General features: G+C 53.4%; 7 protein-coding genes across 7 annotated transcripts; 4 read left to right on the top strand and 3 right to left on the bottom strand.

Moving 5' to 3' along the window:
* Positions 1-4,812: 4,812 nt before the first annotated feature.
* Positions 4,813-6,276, top strand: IAQ61_005196 (uncharacterized protein; the record flags this gene model as incomplete). The annotated part of the gene is made up of 3 exons (XM_066096697.1): positions 4,813-4,847; positions 5,171-5,745; positions 5,816-6,276. The coding sequence occupies 3 exons, from the start codon at positions 4,813-4,815 to the stop codon at positions 6,274-6,276; spliced, it is 1,071 nt and encodes a 356-aa protein (XP_065953392.1).
* A 644-nt stretch (positions 6,277-6,920) lies between these two features.
* Positions 6,921-8,144, bottom strand: IAQ61_005197 (uncharacterized protein; the record flags this gene model as incomplete). The annotated part of the gene is made up of 1 exon (XM_003842976.1): positions 6,921-8,144. The coding sequence occupies one exon, from the start codon at positions 8,142-8,144 to the stop codon at positions 6,921-6,923; it is 1,224 nt and encodes a 407-aa protein (XP_003843024.1).
* A 1,055-nt stretch (positions 8,145-9,199) lies between these two features.
* IAQ61_005198 (uncharacterized protein) lies at positions 9,200-11,428 on the top strand (the record flags this gene model as incomplete). The annotated part of the gene is made up of 4 exons (XM_066096698.1): positions 9,200-9,741; positions 9,821-9,885; positions 9,974-10,006; positions 10,061-11,428. The coding sequence occupies exons 1-4, from the start codon at positions 9,396-9,398 to the stop codon at positions 11,426-11,428; spliced, it is 1,812 nt and encodes a 603-aa protein (XP_065953393.1). The 5' UTR covers positions 9,200-9,395.
* Positions 11,429-12,514: 1,086 nt separating this feature from the next.
* IAQ61_005199 (uncharacterized protein) lies at positions 12,515-14,383 on the top strand (the record flags this gene model as incomplete). Its single annotated transcript, XM_066096699.1, has 3 exons — positions 12,515-12,557; positions 12,630-14,244; positions 14,365-14,383. The coding sequence occupies 3 exons, from the start codon at positions 12,515-12,517 to the stop codon at positions 14,381-14,383; spliced, it is 1,677 nt and encodes a 558-aa protein (XP_065953394.1).
* A 2,955-nt stretch (positions 14,384-17,338) lies between these two features.
* On the bottom strand, positions 17,339-18,688 carry IAQ61_005200 (uncharacterized protein; the record flags this gene model as incomplete). The annotated part of the gene is made up of 2 exons (XM_066096700.1): positions 17,339-18,545; positions 18,621-18,688. 2 exons carry the CDS (start codon positions 18,686-18,688, stop codon positions 17,339-17,341), a joined length of 1,275 nt encoding a protein of 424 aa, XP_065953395.1.
* A 284-nt stretch (positions 18,689-18,972) lies between these two features.
* IAQ61_005201 (uncharacterized protein) lies at positions 18,973-19,504 on the top strand (the record flags this gene model as incomplete). Its single annotated transcript, XM_066096701.1, has 2 exons — positions 18,973-19,170; positions 19,277-19,504. The coding sequence occupies 2 exons, from the start codon at positions 18,973-18,975 to the stop codon at positions 19,502-19,504; spliced, it is 426 nt and encodes a 141-aa protein (XP_065953396.1).
* A 248-nt stretch (positions 19,505-19,752) lies between these two features.
* On the bottom strand, positions 19,753-20,135 carry IAQ61_005202 (uncharacterized protein; the record flags this gene model as incomplete). The annotated part of the gene is made up of 2 exons (XM_066096702.1): positions 19,753-19,952; positions 20,003-20,135. Coding segments are annotated over 2 exons (333 nt in total), but the record flags the coding sequence as incomplete, so codon positions are not given.
* Between the last annotated feature and the right edge of the window lie 366 nt (positions 20,136-20,501).

Genomic DNA, 20,501 nt, shown 5'->3' on the forward strand with positions numbered 1-20,501 from the left:
TATCTCAAGTAACTACCTGGGCGCGTATGTCTACTTTTTTCTGACGTACCCTACCGCAGCGCCAGCTTGCATCATTGATTTTCCTTTGTTGCCACCGTTTGGCTTTCCTATCTGGCTGGGTCACGCGCATATGGGTCAAAAGGAGAAGTTTATACGAGATTAATGGCAGGTATCACGCGTTATTGGAGGCTGAGGAAAGCTGATTGTTGCTAGAATGGATGCACGTTTCACTAGCACGGTGAGGTTTGCATGTTCTGGATTGCAGTGCTGGCTTGCTTTTTTGGTTTTTCTTTTTGGTTTCTTTTGGATTGTATAATGCTAGGTCGGAAGGGGCCGGTGCAGGCGTTGGCCAATTTCCGCTGGAATGTACGATAATGTCTTCAAACATGAGCCGGATGACTGGTATTGTAGAACTTAGGTTTGAATGCAGGGATAGTGACACCAAGTTTTGGGCCCAGATACTGCAGTGGTTTACGAGGGAGTACAATTCAGCTGGACGTATTGACATTGGGCGTGAAATGGCTGTCATGCATACCCGTCACGCTTGAAAGGCCTGTTTGGCCAACCATAATGGGTAGGGTTGTAGGTAGGGCGTACTCTAGGGTTAGGTAGGGCGCCGATGTGGTTGGGCAGCATTTTTATTTTTTTTTGGTTCTACCGTACGATAGACTTAGGTAACGCTGTAGAGGCAACATTGCCGCGATATCCCAAGCCTTTCCTCCAGCAGCGTACCACAGTATGGTAGTGTGTTAACGACATCAGCGCAGGACGCGTTTGCATCTGCATCATGGTGGAATTCGCAGCTTTCCTTGGATGCTTGTTCGTGTTTGGCAGGGGGTTACCGGTAATTTTTCCCACTCATGTTCCTTGTCGCCTCACCACAATCCAGATCCCATCTCCACTTCGCCAACACACGCTATTGCCAGCCTCACATATTGTTGCGCCGAAGACTGCAGAGGCTCCCTTGTATCTATTCGACGACTTATACCGACCCACAGGTCTCGATCCTGTGCGGCAGCACTGGCCCCTGTCCAGTCCAGATATGCCTCGAGGCTTCACGACGAATCAAGCCCTGACCACAGCCACGGGAACTGGCAACCGGATCTACATCTGTACATGTATACATGGTCAGGAGTGGCATGGTCCATGATCCATCGCCAATCAACGCCATCCAAGCCATTGCACCATTTACATGCCATGATACATACCTAGTACCTCAGCCCTTGCAGCACATCAGTCATGATGCCGGCTAGATACTCCAAGTGGAACGACGATCATACAGATCGCGAGGACAGGTGCAGCATCTCACAAACATTTGCGGGGAACGCCACAGCACACCACAGGTCATGCCGTACAACAGCCGTGCTTTCATCAGAAGCCACTCGCTTCATTGGACATACAGACCCTTCACACGACACAGAGTGCCCTGAAGCAGTTGGCGCACAGTCGTACTTTTCTTCTTCCCCGCTTTTTCAACACCAGACGACCCCCAGCCTCAGAAGCCTTGCACGGCCGTGACAAATTGCATGACTACATACAGCCACCTATCTATCGCCCAGAGAGGCATTGCTTGCTTTTGGCCCAAAGCTGACAAGGAGAAGTCATGAGCTATCTTGTATGGATCCTGCCAACTCCAAGCGAAGTTGGCGCGACCGCCAGCCTCTAAGCCTCCACCAATAAGTGCCCCTGTGCGGATCCTGTTCCTGGGAGACGAGCCGGTCGTCTCCCTCATGCTGGGAGCAGACGTCAGAGCCCTGGCGCCTCTGCACTCTCCACAGGATAGCTCGAGTCCCGAATCACAGTGGCCGCCTCACCTTTCTTTTGCCATCATCCGCCCTATTCTGGCATCGACCGAGTAGGTACAGCGCATGGCGTTGATATGCATGACCTGCCCACCCATGATGCCTTCCTCCTGCCAAGTTGTCCTGGCGAATCGAAATTCACGCCCTTGCTCAAAGCAAGGGTGAAAGGTGCTCAAGGACGGTAATACCTTGCTTTCAGAACCCTTGGATAGAGCCTCGCATGGCGAGTCAGCTCATGCTATGTACGGGAGAAGGGATCATAGTTCCACAGACATGTACTTGCCAGGGTCATCTCAGATACAACCTGCCAGGATTCTCTCGAGCACGACACAACCCTGCCACTGTTCGCACCTTGGGTATCGAGACACTAGCGCTATGGGATATTGCACATGAGACCTATCACTGTGATCGGCGCGAGTCGTAGCACACACCCACGGATTTGGGAGGGCATGGTACAGTCACTTCCCGGGAAGCCTGTCCGGACGTCTCTTGTCACCTGATGAGCACAGTACATCACGCTGATTCAAATTGCACTGCGAGACCCCAACACGACTGCCGTCCGCATCCCAGCACGGCTTGTGCATTGACATTTCAAAAATAGACTGTCCTTAGAAGAGGCACTTGGGCGAACTGTTGGGCCCACGCAACATGTCGCCTCACTAGTTGGTGATCGACACTGCAACGCCAAACACCTCATTGGGCTCAGCCAGCCATGGACGGAAGGATTGTCAACGCTGCCCATCACTACCAGGTGTTTCAGTTCTCATGACCATGACCATGCGCACTCGCTCGGTCGGTCCACATGTTGAACCCCCCCTCCGCACGATTCTGACGTGTATGCAGATCGTGCAATCCACTCTACCTAGCACAAACAGCGGGAGCCGGGAGTAAAAAAGCTCCGAAAAGGTCCTCTGGGCAAAATCCAACATTGAGGCGAGCCGACTGACACGTGTTGACAGAGTTGTACAGACATCCATGACAGCTGCATGTCATTAGGCTTCTTGCACAATGATGGGAACGCTGGGGTCGCGCACTCGGGCTATTCATGGCCGACGCCGAAAGTTACCAACTCGAGGTATGACATCTGACAGAACCTTTGCACGTCGGTGTGCACTTTTGATGAATTTTCGTATCGGATTGTATCGAAGAAAAGCCGACTTCTTTGGTGTTTTGAGGATCAAGCGGTCGGCCGTGAGGTGTAGCATCAGTCCGCTCGCATTCGGTGTAATACAGTATCTAGTAAGAAGGTAAACCGATCTGCAGGGGTTCTCTACAGCATCCTACAATATGATTTTGTTGTTCTATACATAACTATGTAGATCCACACAGAACATAGTGCTTATTTAGAACGGTTCTCCGGACCACATCAAGAGTTGTGTTGCCAAAGGAGTACGTGCATGGGAAACACCAAGTCCACCCTCTTTCACATCCCCGTTTTTACATAGCCAGAATAGCCATGGACTTCCTGAACGCCTGCTGACTATTCATTTCCTCCCCCTTTGCTGCTAGTCATTTCCCACTCCACCCGTCACTGTTCTCTTCTTCTGAAAATCAAATCGCCCACGAGCTCATATCCACAACACCCAAGTCCTCTCTGTCTCCTTACACATTAACATGGGAATTTCGGATTACAAGACAAGTGTTTTACAAGTCACACAGTCAAATTATACCACTAGCAAAGTAGTACCATAGACCAACGTGGCGCACCAGACAGCGTGTGTTCATCTACAAAAGATGCAATATCAAGTCGCGATATCTTTCCGCACCCTACAACTGGTCACAAAGCTTCTACTTCTCTAGGCAGAATAATTGGGAATACTGCACCATATTCCACTAATCTCCCTTAAAATAAGTCCAAGGACTGGAGCAATGTTTCTTCAATACGCAACATACCTTTATTTGCATTGCTGAGTATTAGGTAGGATTCGGCATGCGCAATATAAAGTAGAAGTTGTCAGAAGGGGATATTTGAGTATGGATTAGTCCACCAGCCCAACATCTTTGGAGCACACCAAGAATGCCAACAGGGAATCGAACCTTGTACACCAGGCTTCAGCAATGCTCAATAGTCGTGAGCTGAAGGAAGGGCAAAAGGAGGAAAAGATATTGCGGGAATGATTTGACTTGCACGTTCTCCGCAGTGATCTCTACTGCTTCACTGCTAGCCAACGACCACCACTTGAAGATGTTGCACTTCACAGCGAACAACCAGCCTAACGATGTAACCTTACCCTTTCCCAAAAAGAGATCCTCTTCCTTACTTTGAGAGCAAGTTCCAGAGTACCGTCCGTGCCATACACTCGCTATGACCTCACCCATACCAATACATGTTCATGGCCCCATCTCAGCAGACCTCCTACCCATATATATCCTCCTTATTTTTGTCCCTCTCCTCAACGTGTACTTCTTCTTCATCGGAACCGTCTGCACACGCATTTGGTTTTACAAAGGCTCTCTTGGCCCCGAACCTGAGAAGTTCCTCATCCTACACAAAGAGCTCAAAGACCGATGTCGAAAATCACTGTTATCCCCAGGCACAGCTGTGTCCGAGCAAGATGATACGGGCACAACAACGAGAAGGCTAAATATACGCGGCACTATGTTCCGAACCCCAGTACAACGCCACTAGAAGAAGAAGACGGTACACATGCCGTTGAACCACCTCGCACAATAACCTCCCATCTAGCATGCAAGACTCAGCCTAGGAAGAAACAAATAGTCCGAATGAAGCCAAACTCGACAATTGTCAATTCCGCCGCCATGTAAAGTTGAAGAATGAGGTTGGGTCTGCCCCATTACTTGCTGTATGCCAACGCACGGGCCCCTTAGGTACTAGCGCCGACTAGGTACCGGTAGATTCCCACGTCGACAGCAATCGCAATGATGCCAACCAAAAGATCACCAACACACGCTCATGAACGCTGTTCCACATTGAAGCATGATCCAGCGGGCTACCCACCCAACATAATGGACAGGGCAAAAACACGCAAATCACACAAAAAGTCAAGGAATGGATGCTTGCCGTGCAAAAGTCGGCATGTCAAGGTACGGTAGGAGAAGCTCCCTCTCTGCGTTGCCCCCATTTAGGCAATTCCGGCACCAAGTTGGGGTTACCCAGGCTGACTGGCATTGCTAGTGCGATGAACAACAACCGAGTTGCGCGAATTGTGTGAAACAAGGTACTGTGTGCGAATATCGACCTATGAAGAGTTGCACGAGTAGGGAGGCCTCGAATGATGGATCACCAATGGCAGTGACTACGCCTACTTTGGCGCCTACTCCTCCAACGACGAATAAGTCTACAAATCCGCAGAGGCCGGGCTCATCGACAGACTCGTCAGGCGATTTTAATGTTGAGCTCAACGTAGTGCAATTGCGTCTAATGCAGTGAGTTCGATTTGGTCATTTCAGAATAACGGTAGTGACGGAGCGTCATGGCTCAAGCCTGATCAAACTCATGGTTACCTTTCAATTGACTATGCACACAGTCACTATACGACCATTACCGCATCTACACTTGCAAACAGCCGTGATTCGGAACAAGTCTTTGTAACAACGTTGGTTGAGCTTGCTTTCAACCATGCCTATCTTCTACATGCCACTCTTGCCATCACCGCATTACACCTGTCCCATCTCCAGGACCCAGGTTCACCGCAAAAGCGGGACTATCGGATCCTTGCCGAAAAACACCACGAAGCAGGCCTGAATGCGTTCCAAGCCATGGTCAAGGACATTGATCGCTCAAACTTCAAGGCTGTCCTACTATTCACAAACGTCTTGTTTCCCTACTCATGCGTTACCTCCATCACTGCGCGAGACAATATAGACCACGCATTTGAAAGCGTACTCGCAAACCTCGTCCTAACCCGGCGAACACGACCCATGGTCACGAGCTTCTACGAAGAAATGAAGGAAAGCGAACTCGGTCGCATCATACCCGCCGGTAGGATTAGCACCCCAAGTCCACATCACCATCATGATCTAACTCTCCCCCTCCTGCCCAGATGTCCGAGACGTCAACTGGCCCGAAGCCGAAACCCCCCCAACCACCGAACTCACCCAACTCCGCAAATTCGCCACCCTAATCCACCACGTCTACCCCGCCGACATCACAGACGCCTACGGCCACGCCATCCACTTCCTCGACCTCACCTTTGACGTCGCCAGCCGCAGCCCAGCCCCGCCCTCAGACGCCCTGCTCAAAATCTGGATCCACTTTGTCTCAGACCGCTACATGCACTTGCTGACAGACCGCCAACCAGGCTCCCTCATCATTTTTGCTCATTTCGCAGTCCTCGTGCATCGCTGTCGTCACTATTGGTTTCTGTCTGGCCTCGGGCGCCAGATTCTTGCTCTTGCAGAGGCGCTGGTGCCGGCGGAGTGGACTGCGTGGTTGGATTGGCCCAGGGCCCAGGTTTTCGGGCCCGGGGAGGCCGTTGTGACAGCGGGATTGGGTTCCGGGGCGTCTACATGAGCGTGCTGGGGCACGGGAGAGGCATGGAGGGTGGATAGGGGGTAGCGGTTATCGGGTTTTGGGTTTTGTGCTTTGGACGGACGGGGTCTTGGGATGCAGGGCGTTGTCGGGGGTTTGTACCGGGGAGATTTGGGCTCCCGTGGGAGGAATATCAGATCGATATCAACATCGACTGCTAGCGTAAGCCAGCTGGATACCCATTTATCGTTGCTATATCAAGGCACAAGCATGAATGTACAAATGCTAGCATCCAATCCAACCCGAGCTAGGACAACTCAGCGATGAAAACATCTCCACACTCTGTATAGAATCAGGGAAACGGGATTCTTTTTGGAGATTCTAGGTTCTAGGTTGGGGAGAAAGTAGGGGTTTAGAAAGGGGGCTAAGAGGGGGTCATGACATGGAGTGAGGAACATGGTAAGGGAGGGAGAGGGAGTCTTGGGAAGAGAGTGTTTGGGAGAGCAAGAAGGGCAAAAGAAGAAGAAAGATATATACTATATAAAACAAACACTATTACGCAACCGTGGTATCATCTCAACAGAAAACCTGTAAAAGAGAAGCAAACAAATATGCACGCTCTCCATCCATCCATCATCCATCATCTATCCGCAAAAAAAAGACATCAAAACTCCCCCATCCACCCCCTACGCCGCAACCAACGCCTCAACCTTCTCATACAGCTCCGCCGGGTCCTCAAAAACATACCAAACCGACCGAGGCACACCACGAAACGCCTGTACAAACCTCTCCCCTGCATTCTTCGTCCCCTCATCCATCTCCGCGACACCCACAACCTTGCGGATGAAAATGGCAGCAATCCAGGCCTCGTGTTTGCGATAGGCGGCGGCATAGGCTTCTGGGTCTGACTGGGTGGAGTCGCCAATGAGGATGAATTTGCGCTTGGGAAACCAGGCGTGGAGCTTGTCGATGCGGTCGAGCTTGTAGGCTTCTGTGCCCTGGGTGAGGTTTGCGAGGAAGCCGGCGAGGTTCATCCAGCTGGCGTCGCGGAGGATCATGGTGCCGGGTGGGTAGTAGGTGTCGCGGAAGGAGCGGAGAAAAGGGTAGAGATTGTAGGGGGAGGCCGAGAGGTACCAAAAGGGTGGGTTGTCTAGTTTCTGGACGAGGTGGCGGTAGAGGTCGGGCATGCCGGCGATGGGCTCGGGTTCTTCGGCAAAGGTGGTGGTGAGGATGCCGGTGGGGGACGAGGTGAGCGTCTTCTTGATGGTGTCGTCGATGTCGCTGAGGATGGCCCAGCCTTTGGGCTTGGCAAAGGTGATGTTGAGGGGGGTGGCGTCGGCGTTGATGGCTTTGGAGGTGATGACTTGGCCGTCTTTGTAGCCGTTTCCTGGAATGGCGAGTTCGTCGGCGCTGATGCCATCGCGACCGCTGGGACCGAGGCGTGTGGTGACGCCTTGCAGGTCGATCTCGACGGCATGAGCTGGCAGGATGGAGTCGAGGAGTGGCTGAATCCTCTTCGCAATGGTCTTCTTGGCTTCCTCGTCGTCGGCCAGGCCAATCTTATCGCTGACCCATGCTACTACCTCGGACAAGTCCTTGCCACTGTTTTGCACAAAGTAGGCGGCAACGAACTCGGCCTTCCACCGTCCAAGCCGGTTTTGGTAGGCGGTGGTGTCGAAGAGCCAGACATAGTCTGTGTCTGGGTTGACATCCTGGTAGAAGGGGTTCCTGCGACCCAGGTAGGAGGACAGGTTGTCCTTGATCGAAAAGGAGAAGCGGTTTGCGAGTTTAGGCATGTCTTTTTCAAAGTCTGGAAAGTTTGCATACGTTCGGGTGATTCTATCTTCTTCGGTTTCTTGGACGCGCTGCCTGGCACGGCCGGCCAGGGCAGTTGCAGGTTCAGGCGGCATTTTGAAGGATATGGATGTCGAGCAGGTGGTGTACTTGGCTGGGCGGTCAGAGGGTCAGGAGGTGAGAGGTCTGCACGAGGCGAGAGGTGGCGAGAGGTCATGGTGGAGGTCATATAGTTCCTGCGCCGAGGACCTGAGCTAATGCGTGCCTGTCAAGTCGTCTCGCGCATGGACGGGGTCGCATATGACGTTTTGACGTTTTGGCCAAGGCCTGGTGTGGCTTGCCATGGAGATGGATTATGATATGTGGGGAGGTTAGGATCGCTTGCCGGGCGATCACTGTCGGTACCTGCTACAGTACAAGGCGTATGGTGGGCATCTATCCCATGGCCTGTGAAGGAGAAAATATTCTACTTGTTCCGCAAGAGTCAAGCACTGCACATCTGACTCTTGCGGAACATGTAGCATGCCCCTGTTTCTCTTCAGTATCATGGTCGAGTGTTCGGCAGCTCCTGATTCGCTTCAACCCGTGCCTACTTGGGCGCGTGGAGGTGGGCGAAGACTATTCAAGTCTCGTCGTAGCATGCTTCGACCGTTGGACAGGTTCTATTGGTCACACGAAGAAACTCGTCTGTCCATGCGTGACCCACCGTTCCTCGGCGTTACAGTACCGTCCTCTAGGCTGGGTGTACTTTGGAGTCTGTCCAAGAGATGGCCAAACGTCAGCTGCCTTGTAAGATCAGTCACTGGCAGGGTACTGTGGCAGCCTTGAGGTGATGCAGCGCGGGGGGACCAAGGGACGCGACATCGCGTGGCTACTTTACTACTGACTGGTGAAAGACATGGCCATCACAAGCACATGAGGGTTGCGACATGATGGACTGCTTTGTGGTTCAGACTGTGTCAGAGAGAGAAAGAGAGAAAGAGAGAAAGAGAGAGAGAGAGATTGTGTGTGTGTGTGTGTGTGTGTGTGTGTGTTGTGGTATGTGTGTTGGTAGGTACTAGCCAAGTGGTCATGGTGGGGTTGGCGAGGTGGGTGACTAAGAGACCTATCTACGCCTCGGTGCCACTTCCTCAAGGCCAAGAGGGATGATGACCATGAACGAGGAACAAGGCACGAGGAACATTCAACGGCACTTGGCTCCGCCCGATGGGAGACGCGTCAGATGGATATATGTTTGGGGAGAAGAGCAATGGATACGACAAGTGCGGCGCAACTGGCGGCACCGTGACCGGCCTGTTGTACGTGGCTGTTGACGTTGCGACGCGCGACAAAGGTCGGCACGGCTTGGCGGTGAGAGGCGCAGGCACATGTCCGCGTTGCGGGCCTCGTCCAGCAGCACGACAAGATTGTTTTTATACTTGTTCTGTTCTCGCCCGTTCTTGTGCGCGACTCTTGCCAAAAGGCTTATTTTGCCACAGGATTCGACTGATTCAGCAGACTCGAGACATCCACGACCGTCCAGTCCAGTACCCAGCACCGGTACCATACATACGCCGCCTGTCCCTGCTGCAAATCATCGCATCCCCGCGCAACCGGTCCCCCCTCCCTTCCACCGGGTAGAGTTGGTCGCAGTACTTGTAGTACTTGCAGGAGTAGACATGGTCGAGCTCAAGAAGCACCTCAACTTGAGCGGCTTGATGCGCAAGCGGTCGGGTCAGTCTAGCGCTCTTGTTTTACCTGCACGGCGTCACTACGACGACCACGACGGCCCCTCTACTAACCACCCACCCAGCACATAATGACGTCCTCATCGACTCGGAAGCCGATACGCCAGAGGCAAATGCTGCCAGAGGGGTGGTATGTCCTCTTTCGCTACCGCTCCAGCACCTGTTCAAGTCAGACATGGCGTAGAAGTAGCAGTAGCTAATGCGCAAGGGGTGAACAGAAGCTCTTTTGTGAATCAGGCGCGGCCAATACGGTATGTTTCCATCGCGTGCTTGGGAACCTGGGACTCTGCTCACAGCCATTCCAGGGCGAAGAAGTACTACACCTCCCGACCATTGTCGAAGCCGCCGTGGCAAGTCCGCTGGCTGCTGCCTCGGCCGCCCGCCAGATTCGCGTCTTCCTGTCCAAGGACAACTACAGCCGGCCGCATGTCCAGTACAACTCGGTCATGCTCATTCGCATCCTGACCGACAACCCGGGCCCCTCCTTCACCAAGAACCTGGACAAGCAGTTTGCCGATACGGTCAAGCATCTGTTGCGCAATGGAAACGACCCGAGCGTGTCGCAGATTATGCGGGAGACGCTCGACTCGATGGAGCGTGACAAGGGCTACGATACCAACCTCAATGCCCTTTTCGCCATGTGGAAAAAGGAAAAGGTACTCATGGAGACGGCCACGGCCAAGTTGGCACTCGGCCCACGGAAGTTGAATGCGCCCGCCTGGTCCACGTCGCAGCAAATCCACGGCGGCTTCGGTTCGGGCTCGAGCAGTTCCAGGGGCCTGCCGCCGCCGCTCGAGCTGGCCGGGCGCATCGAGGAAGCGCGCACGTCTGCGAAGCTCCTGTTGCAGCTCGTGCAATCGACGCCCGCCAACGAGCTGCTGGCCAACGAGCTGGTCAAGGAGTTTGCCGAGCGCTGCACCACGGCCCAGCGCAGTGTGCAGGCCTACATTGCCTGCGACAACCCGGCGCCCGATGACGACACCATGCTGACCCTAATCGAGACCAACGAGCAACTCTCCCTCGCTGCCTCGAAGCACCAGCGCGCCATTCTGCAGGCCCGACGTCTCATGGGCGCATCGCCGTCTCCACCAGTGCAGAACGACGAGTACAACAGTGTGGAGGCTGCTACCGAGGGCGTGCCTCCGCCACCACGGCCGATTCAGCAGCAGCAGCAGCAGCAGCCATCGACCTTTGCGACGCCACAAGACGCATCCTCGCAGCCCTCTCAGACAAGGACTAATGACTTGGCGCAGAATAGTAATCCTAATCTATACTCGTCCCTGCCTGCCTCTTTGCAGGCAGCGCCGGCGCAGAAACGGTCAGGGGCGACAGAAGAGAACCCCTTTGCTGATCCAAACACACGTTCGGACACGCCGCCCCCCGAGCTTCCCTCTCGGCCACAGCAAGATGGCAGGGTGTCGGGAAATGGGCATGGAGGATCGCCCGAGTCATACAACCCCGGCTACCAGTCCACCCCATCCTACTTGGGACGACAAGACAGCTCAGCGCACAACCTGACGATGCACGGCGGCGTGCAAACGACGATTGCTGAGGAGGACCCATATCCTCCCCCCCAACGATCACGGACCCCGGAACTTCATCTTTCCCAGCCATCGCAGGCGCACGATGCATCGCCCGTTGCCGATCGCAAGCCTGTCACATACCGATACTAAGGAGGATGGGCTTGTATATGTACAGTAGTGGCTATGGATAGGTAGTATGTACATGCTTAGAGGGAGGGAGTGGTTGGTTGGTTGGCCGAGGCAGGCAGCTAGGTACCATAGCTGGTCGCGTCCTGTGGGGATACGACCAACGACCAGGCTTCCCTGCATGTGCACCCTCGGTAGATGCATCGGGCTGATGTCGGGAACCGGGCTTCCCAAGTTTACAGTGCCTATTGCATTGCATGTACCATGTACAGCCAGAAGAAGAGTCGAGGAGACGAGGGACTAGCGTATCTGGGGTGTCCAAGTCGATAGGGACCATCTGGGGCTGCAGCAGAGAAGACAAGGTCACGGGACCTATTGTGTGCTTGATGCAGGATTTGAATTTGTCAGCTCGATATCCATGTGTTGTTTTGATAGTGTTCAATCGAATGCTTTTAGTCGAAGAGGATGCCTTTGACGAGGAGAGCAAGCGGATGGGTTCCAATCTGGCATTCAATGCTGCTTCTAGTCTTGTTTCTAGTCGGTCATTATCTACGGTACCTGTACTCTACCATACAAGACTGTATAGTGTATGGCATTGCACTTTGTACTCGGGCGGCTGCAAGCAAATGCCCCGCACTTGGCTCGGACTTAAGCAGGCACCGCGCCTGGACACGCTGACCTCATCCTTCTTTCCCCCCACCTTCTCCCCCCCACACTGCTTTTTAAAGCATTCAAGTAACCCATCTACCGCTTCCCCCATGCAGTCATCACCCAATTACGCAGGATTCTGCGAGACAATAAACTGCTAATCATACTCGCCATGTCTGCCATACCCTTCACCTCATCCACTCGCGAGTAAAAGCCGGACAACGGGCCGGATGGCTTTGCTGCGACTCGTAGGCCAGACCACCCCACCAGACGGTCCTTGTTCCGTCCGCTTCGATCGAGTTTAGCGCGGGAAGGGTAGAAAAAAAGAGGCCGTCATGTTGAAGAAATAGACTATTTACGTGCCCTGGCCCGGCTCCAGACTTTACACTTGAAACTTGACCTCCCTTTCTCCTCCCAGACATACTCTGCAGTACTCATGGCACACTGCTGTCACGACGGTCCATGGCTCGTTCGCTCCCGGAATGCGTCGACACGGTGATCATTGGTAAGCTTCCTGAGAGAGAGGGGATGGTGGTGGGGGAAGGGAAACAGGACGGCGGCTGATTATCAATCACAGGCAATGGACCATCCGCGCTCATCCTCTCCTACATTCTCCATGGTCATGTCCCGTATTATATTGGCGGACACCATGATGCCATTCTCGATGCGAAACTCGAGAAGAACCCCAATCTGCTGCACTTGACGCCAGATCTGCATGCCCATTTCTTGGCTTCGCTGCGGTACTCGACTCAAGCGCTGCCTGTGAATACACTCCTCGATACTCTGATACGTCCGAATGCGGACACTGAGATCAACCCGAAGTCGTGTATCGAATGGCGCTACGAGCCCGAACGGGCAATATCCCATGTTGCTATTGGTGAGGCAGCCCATGCCGGTGGCCAATGGGCTGCGAAGCCCGTCTCAGCAAACGCGGATATAGGCACCCTGAGCTATGCAGAGCAGCTGAGTCTGCCTGGCTACTCGTACGCCGACCATTTGGCGGAGAAGAAGAAGCAAGACGAATACGACTTTGTGCGCCCCTCGAGGACGGAATATGCAGACTATCTAAAGGCCTATCCAAGGGCCGTGGGCATCGAAGATGCCGTCTACACGAACATGAAGGTCGACAATGTCCATCGAGAGGGTCGTGGCTTTTTTATAGGATCGTTGAACATCCGCTGCAAACATCTCGTCCTCGCATCTGGCATCTTCAACGTCAACATCCCACCACCGCCACTGCTTCGGCCAGTTGCGCAGCTGGACTCACAACATGACCCTCTGCTAGTCATTGGCTCTGGCTTTTCAGCCGCAGATGTCATCATCTCTGCGCCCCCGACACGCAGAATCATACACCTTTTCCAATGGGCGCCAGAGCAGCGACCTTCACCCTTACGAGGATGCCATCACACCGCCTACCCAGAATACGCGGCAGTCTATCGACAGATGAAGCTTGCGGCTATTGCATCTACCAAGAAGAGCAAGTCGGCCAAATCCCCTCTGGCCCGAAGGAAGTCGAATCCTTTCTGCAGCCAGCGTGATTGGAGTGTATACGAAGGACTACCCAATGCCGAGATCCTCGACGTTTCCTCGTCGGACGATGCAGGCGTGGCTACAGTTACCATCCGCCTGACATCGGGCGAGTCCATCACGCGCCAAGTCGGCGGCCTGGCCTACGTCGTCGGCCGCAGAGGGACCCTCGACTTTCTCTCCCCGGACCTGCGCGCCGAGATCCTCAGCCCTTCTGACGAGACACCATCGACAACACTCATCTCAGGCCGCACACTGCGCAGCAAAGCTGAATCCGAAACCTCGCTCGAAGTGGCCCGCGACGTCTTCATCACAGGCAGTCTAACGGGCGACTCCCTCGTCCGCTACGCAGTCGGCGGCTGCTGTTTGGCGGCCGGAAGAATCCTAGGCCTGATCCCGTCACCTTATCACACGTCTGCCACTGCACCCAGCCAAACTCTCACTTCCCCCTCTTCCCACCCCAATCTCCCACCATACTCGCGCTCCACATCCCCCACCTCGGACACCGGACCGGGCTCGGGTTCAGACAGCACCAGTCACTCCCCAAGCCGGCCCCGCACAGGCGGCAGTACGCCTGGTGAGTTGACAAACGGACATGGGGATTTGCATCTGGATCGGAGGGAGTTGTCGCGGGCGGTGGAGAGGGCCAAGGAGGAGAATCGGAGGTGGGTTGGGAGTGGGTGGTGGGCTGGGCGGTTGGGGTGGGGGAGGAAGTGAGGGTTTGAGTTACAATAGTATCTAGTTTATGATTTGTGAACATTCAGACAGTTTGGCCTTTGTAGCAGAAATGGAGACTTTGAGTGATGAGGGTGGGGGGCACGAGTTGGTTTGGATAGTGAATACAGTTTTGAGTTGGAATTTTTTGTTTCAAAAGTTTAAAGTTTTTCTTTGTAGTAGTTTTACTATTTACTTGAGATAAGAAGAGGGGAAGTGGGGAAGGAGGAAGAGGAGGGGCTGTGTTGGGTTATGTGGGTTGGTAGATGGTGGTGGTGGTGGTGGTGGTGGTGGTGGTGGTGGGATAAAAGACGGATGGATGGACGGAGGAATAGGTGTAGGTATGGGTCACAGACGCACACTCCCACACTCCCACACCCTCCCCAATACGCCCCCTTGTACAACCCCCAACACACGTACACACACCTGCCCAGCGACGCTCAAACCGCAACCCCCTCATGCACCACAAGAGTCCCCTCCGAGGTCTCAGATCATGATGTGAAAAGGGAGAGCGGCGTGCATCAAGCTGGCTTGGTGGTGCAGTTTGTGTGGGCTGGGGCGAGGGCTGGGTATGTTGTGTTGCCTGTGTGGGAAGTGTGTGGGTAGAGTGTGAGTCATGTGCGTGACCATTCGTCAAGGCCATCCCGTACATTTGCAGAGTCGGCTGGGTACATGGGTGGGTGTTTGTTTTTGTCTATCCGTTTTTGTCTTGGTTGGGGTGTATGGTGGTGTGCGCAAGTACTCTCGCCCACTACCGGCATCGTTGATACTACTGCTGCCACCACTGCTGTCAACCACCATGACCACTGTTGTTATCATCATCATCATCATCATCATCGATAATAACACCAAACTCCCAAAACCCCCAGAGTCCTAGGGCCGAGGGAAAGTGGACCAATCCTTTTTTGACGTGGCTCTTTTCTCTCTTTTCTGTTTTCTTCTCTTCTCTTCTCTTCTCGTGTTCAAGGTAGAGGGGGGAGGAGAGGGGAGGGGAGAGGAGGGGAGAGCAAGGTCAGAAGAGGATTTGCTGCGAGTCCGGGCTCGGGTGGGGTCCCACGCCTCTGGGGATGGGGATGGGGTTGTGTGGTTCGGTTGGGTTGGGGGCAGGTCGGTGGTTCGTGGGTAGTTGGGTGGTGTGGTGTGGATTGTTGGCTGGGTGTTTTTCGGGTGAGTATGTTGGGTGGTTGGTGTGTAGTGTTGGTTCATCAACTCGATGGTCTTCCAATGCGCGTGTTGGTTTATCGAACGGTACCAGTGCTACGATGGCATCCCTGCGCCCTTTGAAAACCCAACCTCAAAAATCCTCATAATCGGTACAGCCATCAAACAGGTCCATCACCACCCTCAACATCGGCTCAAGCAAACTCGTCTCATCCCCCGGTATCCCGCCAAAGATTCTCAGCCGCTGGCGTTCGAGGTCGTGCTCGCGGTGGGTGGGGAGGTGGAGGTGGTGGTGGCGGTGTTGGTGGGTGAGGGGGGTGGGGGGTGTGTGTTGGGGGGAGAAGTTGGTTGGGAGGGGAGATGGGGATGTGGTGGATGTGCGCGTGTGTGGTGTGTTCATGTGTTGTGGTGGTGTGTTCATGTGTTGTGGTGGTGTGTTCATGTGTTGTGGTGGTGGGAGGGCTGTGTTGTCGCGATGGCGGGGGCGGCTTCTTGTTCGTTTGCGGTTGTGTCGTTTTGCCATTGTTGGCCGTGGTTTCCCTTGTACCGGTATGTAGGAGATGTGTGGTGGTTTTCTTTTTCTTGTCTTGTTGTATGTACCTTCAAGTACCAGTACATACCTCCCCCCCGTACCCAACCACCACAGGAATCCCCTCAACCGTATCTAGCCGTCGTAGATGTACGTGGAAAAACTTCTAACCCCCTCTTCACAGCCAATCCAAGCCAATCCAAAAAGTTGAATCACCACGGCAAAAAGAAAACCTCGGCTCCGCAAAGCGCAAAAGACGACTCCCTCGCACGACATGGGCACCCATCTTATACGTATCCCTCCCTGCGCTTACCAGACCCAAGACCGACGACGCACGCCCATCACGACATAAGACAAGACGGTCCAGTCAGACTTTGATCCTGGGCATTGGGCCAGATTTGGGTGCGAAACAGGGTGGAAAAGTGCAAGTGAGTCAGAGCCTCATTCATCACACGACAAGGGAGATTGTCGGGATGACAGCGGAGGTGGGGCCTGCTTGGGTGGCAAGGGGGAGTCATCGCGAGAGTTCCGACAAGGCTTCTTTCTTCCTCTCTCTCTCTCTCTCTCTCTTTCATGGCACCTTTTTCTTCTTCCGGGTTTTTGGTGTGCGAGGTGATGGGTGCGTTGGCGCGACTCACCGTTCAGTTTGGAGTTGGACGTGGAGCTCTCTACTGGTGGCATCGGCGTTGTACCGGTACCGGTAAGGTATCAATCCGTCGCATAGTCACTCAGGCGCATGGTGTGTACATACTCTACATACATACACACACACACACCCACTGTGGCCATATGACAGTCACAACCACCAAAACCCCAACCCCCAACAGTCTTGCGCAGGCATCCAACCCCCCCGAATTCCAAGACATTGCGTACAGACTGCACAGTACGCATGACATGTACACTGCCAGCCTTCCAGCCCTTGCCTAGATCTGCAAGCCACGCGACCCCCGGCTCGGTCCAACTGCAGCCTGCAGGTACCCTGCCTTGCGGCTCTGGCAATCCTTGACCGCCTGGTTGATGCCAACTGTGTGAAGAAAAGAGGGATGGAATGGGACAGTACTACTACAGTAGAGGGTGTGGTGTTGCAAGTGATGCCGGATGACGCATCGGTAGAGTGGGGGTGGTGCTTGGACAGCTAGGTTGGACTGACGACGTGTGTACTTGTACAAGTGACTTGTGCTGCATGTGTGTAGCTATGTATACATGTATGTATTCGTAGGTATCGACTAAATGCACAAACTCCATGTACATGCAGGATATGCAGTCGATTAGGCAAATAGATGGATACACTTATCCAACTCATCATTAGGTACTCCCACGTTGGACCGAATGGAATAATGTACTTTTCAGGAACTTCACTGCTTCCTGGCTATCCAAAACGACGGTCGATACGTGCTCTGCAACATGCTACGCGGATTGCTAATGTACCCCGTCTCGCACATCTTCTCATCATGCCGTTCTACTGAAAATCCAAAATGTTCGACAAGTCCAATCACTTCCTCGTTGGTCAGCTCGACAGAGCCTGGGTCCCCAATGCCTGCTTCGCCTGCTCCACCCTTTCCGTCGTGCTGCCTCTGATTCTTGTCACCCTCGTCGTCCTTTCGTGCTGCATGATGCCACAGCAGTGGACCGAGGTTGATCCATACTCCGCCGGGCTTGAGGCAGTTGCGCACAGTTTCAATGTAGCGAATCAGGTTCGGCGCCGTGTCAATGAAGAAGACCGTCGTCACCGCATCGAATGAACCTGCATATTCCATGCTCTTGTAGACAACGCAAAAGTCGCCCGTTGCCATGCTCATCCGTTCATGACCAGGGACACTGGACTGCTGAGCTCGCGACAACTCGTCACTTGGGTTGATGTCTGGTATCTGGCATGTCTGGAATTGATCGGCGCGCGACACGTGGTTCGAGCCGTTGAGGGCAAAGGGCGCAATCTTGAAGGCCCTGGCACCCTGCACGTGATTCAATAGAAAGGAACTGGCCATGAGTTCGTGGTAGGAAATCTCGTTGCCCTCGACGCTGAAGCCAGCACAGCATACATCAAAGACGAAGCGGCCCAGACCAGCGCCAGGAGCGAGAACCTTGAACGCTGCACGATCCAGGGCGGGATCCATTTCCGCTCTCGACGTAAACTCGACTTGTAGAGCGGAGATGACTGGTTCGAAACACTGGGATCGCTCGATTGCGCCTTCTGCACTCCATTCCCGGTAGAATTGATGGATGCAGCTTCTTGCCTTTTCCAGGTCAGTCTTGGACGTCTGCACATTCAAGTGATCCATCACAATCGAGTAGATCCGGTACTCGTCGTGTGCATACTTTTCAGGCACTATGGAAGCAACCCAGTCACTATCCATCGTCGGCGCAAGGAAAGCCTTGAAACCAGCCACGAATATGGATTCAGCCAACTCTGCATTGCCATCGATCAAGTCGTCCAACTTGGATAGCGAATCCAGGATGGAAAAGGGTGGTTTGGACAAAAGCATCCAGTGCTCCTGTGGTAAGGAGTAAAACGCCTGTCGACGCACATGAGTGCCATTAAAGTGCGCTAGGCGGCGGTAGGATCTAAAACTGTCAGTCGCTTGTCCCGTGTGTAGGAAGCAGGGAGTTTCGTGCTACCGGAATGAATCCAAGACGGACAAGAGATGTCTTTGCTCTTCTGGATCCGCCATTGGATCGAACTCGCCTTCCCACTCTTTTGCTGCCATGGGGGGCAATGTGTAATTTGTTCACTACACCCAGTGCGCCGCGTCCTTGTATGCTCGACCTGCTCACAGCCGAGTTGTAACCTCCAGTACCTAGTAAGATCCAAGATTTGAACGTCCTTTCAGACCAAGTCCACGGGTGATGGTCTACAAGAACGTCAGATGAAGGAAGCTTGCGCACTTAAGTCCGATCCATTTCCGGCTCTAAGCTTACCGGTACCCCACCACCACCACCACCAACATGGTCACCTCAACTCGCCCTGGCAAGCTAAACCCTCACCTTCAACATGGCAGGTGAGATGCCAAATGGCCACGCGCCACATGCGCCAATAGAAGTTTCCTTCCCATTGCCCAAAGCACCTCATACCAATCTGCACTTGCAGCTCACCAACAATGGCCCCAACTTGCTGCTCTTCCTAACCACCGCCACGCCTGAATCAGCGTCTTCTTCCCCACTGGGCTCATTCGTGTACGCTATGCCCAATGTAAGTACCCCTCTAGTTTGGCCCTACAATGAGGCTCCTAAAGCGTGCTTTCACCATACTCGCCAGCAGAGTGCACGAGGAAGTCAGAGCTAATCATTCATGGCAGAGAGCTACACCAACAGATACACTGAGCACACCCCTCTTCACCCATGGCGGAACCCTGGATTTTGCAACGCGGCTGTCAAAAGTCCTTGCGCGCAAGACAGGGAAGCCGGTCTATGTAGGTAATTCCGCCAGCTTTGCGAGTGCAGGCATGGGCGGCACTGTCGAAGAAGAGATGGAGGGGTTCAAGAGGGTGGTGGAGGTTGTCATGGGTTTGCTGGGGAAAGGCTAGGGGAATGTGGTAATCGATCGGGGAAAGGCCGTACTGGATGTAGACTGCACGCACAACACCTCAGCTCACGCGACAGGAGAGAGCCATATTCGAGCTGGAAAACAATGTCCCAATGATGGCGGAAGGGAGTCACGACACACGAGGGAACTCAATACGCTTCTGGACATTTTACAATCATTACTCCACGTTCTATACTCTAAAGCTGAAAAGCTTCGCATTTCCCTCCAAAAACATGCAATCCACACCATCTACACATCTTTCAGCCTCTCCTCCACGCTCCTCTTCGCCTCATCAGACGTATTCGGGTTATTCAACGTCGCCTTGAGACCGCCAGTAACATTATTGGAATTCCTCTCTCCACCAGACTTGGACGCAGATTCGACATCTCCAACATTCTCCGCGTTCTCGAGAACCTCGCGGGAGTGCTGCTTCGACTCCTCAGGGGTATCTGCAATGCTGTTAGTATCTTGCAGCATGTAACGAACGCAACAGTCGTACTGGGTTTATTGAGATTAGCTTTGTGGCCTCCAATCACGTTTCCAGAGTTGGCAGACATGGCGATGTTGTTGTTGTTGGAGTGATTGTGCTGATTACGTTGGAGTGAGGATTGTTTGTAGTGAATTGCGAGGAGCTGGGTGATGACTTGTTAGCAACTAAAGCATGAAACAGATAAAGGGCCTTCATACACCTCCTCACTGAGCCCTCTTGACAAACTCAAACTGTATCTCCCCCCGCGCCGCGCATTGTTAATTCTATCTGAGTCTCTAAATTATCCCACACATAAACAATCGCAAATCAAGACGTCACAATTATAAGAATAGAACTTCTATCTAGATATCTGTACTAAAAGTATGGGCGAGTAAGCTTAGTTTGTCCACTATTGTAACTCACCTTGTCTGATAATATAAAGCTTATACTTTATCTTGTGTTATTACTAAGACTGTGAGCTATGGTATTCCCACATCATTGCTACTTTGTGCACGTTAATTTGTACAGA

This window comes from Plenodomus lingam (genome assembly GCF_022343315.1).
Source record: "Plenodomus lingam strain CAN1 chromosome Unknown contig_21, whole genome shotgun sequence".
Classification (NCBI taxonomy): domain Eukaryota; kingdom Fungi; phylum Ascomycota; class Dothideomycetes; order Pleosporales; family Leptosphaeriaceae; genus Plenodomus; species Plenodomus lingam.